The 3,939-nt window shown below is 54.6% G+C and overlaps 1 protein-coding gene across 2 annotated transcripts; it reads left to right on the top strand.

The window, feature by feature from the left end:
- Window positions 1–961: 961 nt before the first annotated feature.
- On the top strand, window positions 962–3,600 carry LOC132250324 (signal transducer and activator of transcription 5B-like). Of its 2 annotated transcripts, none has more exons than XM_059726914.1 (3): window positions 962–1,235; window positions 1,565–1,616; window positions 2,385–3,600. In XM_059726914.1, the coding sequence occupies exons 1-3, from the start codon at window positions 992–994 to the stop codon at window positions 2,509–2,511; spliced, it is 423 nt and encodes a 140-aa protein (XP_059582897.1). In that variant the 5' UTR covers window positions 962–991; the 3' UTR covers window positions 2,512–3,600. The 2 variants fall into 2 exon arrangements, with proteins under 2 accessions (XP_059582897.1, XP_059582898.1); XM_059726915.1 differs by having other exon boundaries at window positions 972–1,220.
- The last annotated feature ends 339 nt before the right edge of the window (window positions 3,601–3,939 follow it).

Raw genomic sequence — 3,939 nt, 5'->3', positions numbered from 1 at the left:
AGCGGGTAAGGCTGTTCTAACCGAACCAGGCTCCCTTTCTGCCATGCCCTGTACCCAGGATGCCTGTATGTGAGCTCAAAATGAGCAGCATGTCTGCTTTTCTTTGTAGTCTAATTTGGGTTGCTTGAATTGCAGCATTCTTCACCTTTTACAGTGATTCTTTCCTCATGTCTTAACCCCAGGGTGGTTCATTGGGTATGCATTGGCCAATGCGATTTCTATGCCATTAAGTCTCTTATGTGGTATTTTGTTCATGAGAACTGGGCTTCAAGGAGGTTTAAATTAACAGAAAAATGTACTTCTCTATGATTTTGGGTAGGGCTGATCCTGACTCAGGCAGGGGGTTGGACTAGATGACCTCCGAGGTCCCCCCCGCCCAGTCCTATTTCCCCATGATTCAAAGCAGTCTCTTTTTAGCATCACTAGTGCTGCTCCACAGTAAACCTGAAAGAACTTCAAGACTCCTCCTCGTTCAGGAAGGACAAGGGCAGACTGATCTCAGTTTCCTTTTTCATTAGTGCTGATGGTGCTGGCCTGTGACGGGGTGCATGTTGCAAGGGGAGGTTTAAAGTCAAAGAGAGAAAAGCTCTTTTCATTAAGCTGATACTCAGGAAGACATCCTTGAGACAGATATTCACAGCAGTTTCGATCTTGCCTCAGCACCAGCAGAGTGGCCAGCTCTTGCGATCTTTGTCCTGAGAGCCTGCCTTGTTCGGTGCTGTTTTTAAAGCCCCAGCTCCTGGAGTCAGTTGATGGCATAGGGGCCTCAGCATATGGTTACACAAGCCAGGAAGTTGGTAGCTCTTGGGGGAGTGGGGAAAAGCCTGCTGATGGGACTCAGGTGCCACGTAGAAGCTGAGAGAGCTGGGTGTGAAGGAGGACTGCCTCTTAATTGCCCTGTAGGAGTCTCCGTATTTTTAAGCCAGTCTCTCGAACCTGCCTCGCGTGGTTTGAGCACAGGAGATGAGTGAGAGCATCCTGAGCCCTTCAGATGCCCCGTGGCACAGAGGAAACTTGGGAGTTCTGGTTTTCACTGTCCTGTTTCCCTCCCATTGCATTTCCAGTGGAAAGGATGTTTTGGAACCTGATGACCTTCACAACCAGGGACTTCTCCATCCGCTCACTGGCTGACCGCCTGGGTGACCTCAGTTACCTCATCTACGTCTTCCCTGACCGGCCCAAGGACGAGGTCTTCTCCAAGTACTACACGCCGGTTCCCTGTGAGTCCGCGCCAGGTAGCTCTGTCCCCCGTGGTTGTTTGCTTCCCTCACATTCTTTGGGTATGCCGGCTTGTGTGTGAGACTCGAGGAAGCTATGTTGCTTTGCGCCTGCGGGGGTTGGGTTCATTCTTGCTCTCCTGTTTTTCTCAGTGGCTTCCTGCTGTGTGGCATGGAAATGCCCCAGACTAACAGCCCTGGTAGGCACAAGGTGATGGTTATGGTAGGCACAGTTTGCTGCTGCTGCTAGCCTGGGGATGCAGCCACTCCCAGCTTGTGTTTGCAACGTGCTGTGGTATCTCCATGCCTCAGTGTTGCCTCCTCTCTCTCTCTCCCTTCACCTGTAGCTAAAGCTGTGGATGGATACGTGAAGCCACAGATCAAACAAGTGGTGCCAGAGTGAGTACATCTATCGGTGTCCCACAAGGCCCTTAGAAGATTTTCTTCTCCTGCCCCTTCCCTGATTTCTCCATGCTAAGCAAGTGCACTGATGTGCAGGCCTCAAGTCCGGTTCCCAGCCTCTAGTGTAGCTGGGGGTTGAATGTTGCAGACCCAGCAGGGCTGTCCAAGAAGTGGTGTGCCCTGGGGGCTTAAGCTGGGGAGAACAGCCACCGAGGCAGCCAGCACTCCAGGTCTGCAGAGGCAGTGAGCAGCCCTACATGGTCAACCACACTACAGGAAGAGGTGATTCATGAAACACCTGCTGTGTGTGGGTGGAGTCCAGCTCTCCGCAGGCCAGCAGGAGGTGTGGGGTCAGGGCCTCCCTATGCCAGTGGGGCCTGGGGTACATAGGACTGGAAGGGGACTCCTGGACTATCGAATCCTGTCCCCACGTTCCCATGCCATAGTTAACCCAAGGTATCCCTACAATCACTACTTCAGACCTTCAGGCTCGGCTACCAAGCACAGTGCCCCAAACAGCCTGTGTATGAAATGGCACAAGTAAAAGTAGGGGAGACGAGGGCACTGCCACTGCTGTGACAGAAGATTTTAGGAACAAGACTATGCCTCGCAGGTACAGAGGGAGGCCATAAAACGCCTGTGGTGTGCCTGTCTGACCCAGGGGAGAAATTCCTCCCCGATTCCCAATTTGGCGATCAAGAGGGTGTTTAGCAGGAGAACGTCACTGCCTGTCTGACCCTGACTCGTGGCGTCTTCCTTTCCCAGCCCCGAGGCTGTGCTGGACCCTGAAGGGGACTTTGACCTGGACGACACGATGGACGTAGCAAGGCACGTGGAGGAGCTTCTACGGCGGCCAATGGACCATCAGTGGATCCCTCACGCCCAGTCGTGACCTGGGGGCACCTCCCCCCACACCCTGTGACAGCCCCACCTGGCAGCCAGGGCCTTGGGGATGACACGGGGATGAAGCCCTCCTGAGAGCAGCCTTGTGTTCATGTCTGTGTGCCAGAGCCAGTGGTATGTGAGGGGTGGGGTGTCCTTTCCCAAGGGTTTGCTCTGAACCGTCTGCAGTGTCCTAGGGCTGCACGAGGCTCTCTGGTGTTTTATCCCCCTTGTACAAAAGGCAGTGGATTTGTCGCATGGTTTTCCTGTATGTTCCTTTGAGGCCCAGCTTTGGCTTTCTGCTTCTGCAAGCTCCTGCTCTCATGGCTGTTCCCTAGTGCACCACGCGTGTCCTGGCATCCCACTGGCTCCCTCTGGAGTCTGGATCGTTGCCTGTGCCCCAACAAGCCCCTTCAGATTTGGCAAGAGGGCTGAGGGAGGTGAGGAGGGTGGAGCTCCTTATCCCGTTTTCTGTCACTGTTAGGTAGATCCAGATTCACCCTGGATCCCTAGCTGCTCTGTTCTGTGGGAGTGGGGGTGTGTGCAGGGGGTGTGGTGAGCATCAGGGTCCTGGATGGGGATGGGGAGTGTGGCAGTGGGTGAGTGCCTCAGAAGGCCACAGGTGACCTTTCTTGGGCATCTCACCCTGCCAAGGCAAGTCTGTATCTAGAAGCTGCTCCCATGTTGGGGATGATCAGGATGGCAGTGCCCTGCCAGGGGCTTTCTTGCCTGGGGGTCCTTGTCAGGTCTGTCTTTGGCATGAAAAGTTCACAAGGGATTTGTGCGCCTCTGTGTTCCTGCCCCTGTGGCACCCTTCCATCAATGTGTTGGGTGAACCATAGTGCCCTGCCTCCTCTCAGGTTTGCTCGTTTAACCAGGAGTGAGAGGAGGAAGGTTGTGTCGAAGAGGGGATCCCAGGCCTGAGGCCCAGGGTCAGGGAGGGAGGCTTGTCTTGGGGTGGGGATAGGATTTGGGAATGAAGCACCCTGCCCTTGAGAAACGTCTGCCCCTCCTGGCCCCTTGGGAGACCTTCTTTCCTTTCAACGTTATTTTTATACCGACAAGTAAATAAAGCACGGGCTATTTTTTTAACACAGAGCTCTGGCTTTCATGCGTGTCTGTGGGAGGGTCTGGCTCCCTGCTTAGCCAGCGAACTCCTAGCAGGAAGGAGTGATTGGGAGCTCCCCACATTGTGCTGCATGTACTGCTGGGCTTGGGCGGGGTGGAGCAGGGCAGCGGGGATCCTATCCCATATCCAGAGCTGTGCCAGGGGCTGGGTGAGGCTGCAGGCCCTCCTTGGCTCTGAAGGAAGTGCCTTGTTGGCGAGGTGAGTTTTTACCTTTGGCCAGGGAGCAGGAAGGCAGCTGGGCAGGAGAACGGAGAAGCTGTGAGCTTCCTCCCCATCCTTTGGAAAGGTCTTGCAGTAACCCACAAATGA

The sequence above is a fragment of the Alligator mississippiensis genome, chromosome 4 (genome assembly GCF_030867095.1).
Source record: "Alligator mississippiensis isolate rAllMis1 chromosome 4, rAllMis1, whole genome shotgun sequence".
Lineage (NCBI taxonomy): Eukaryota > Metazoa > Chordata > Crocodylia > Alligatoridae > Alligator > Alligator mississippiensis.
This window is presented reverse-complemented; position numbering and strand designations above follow the sequence as displayed.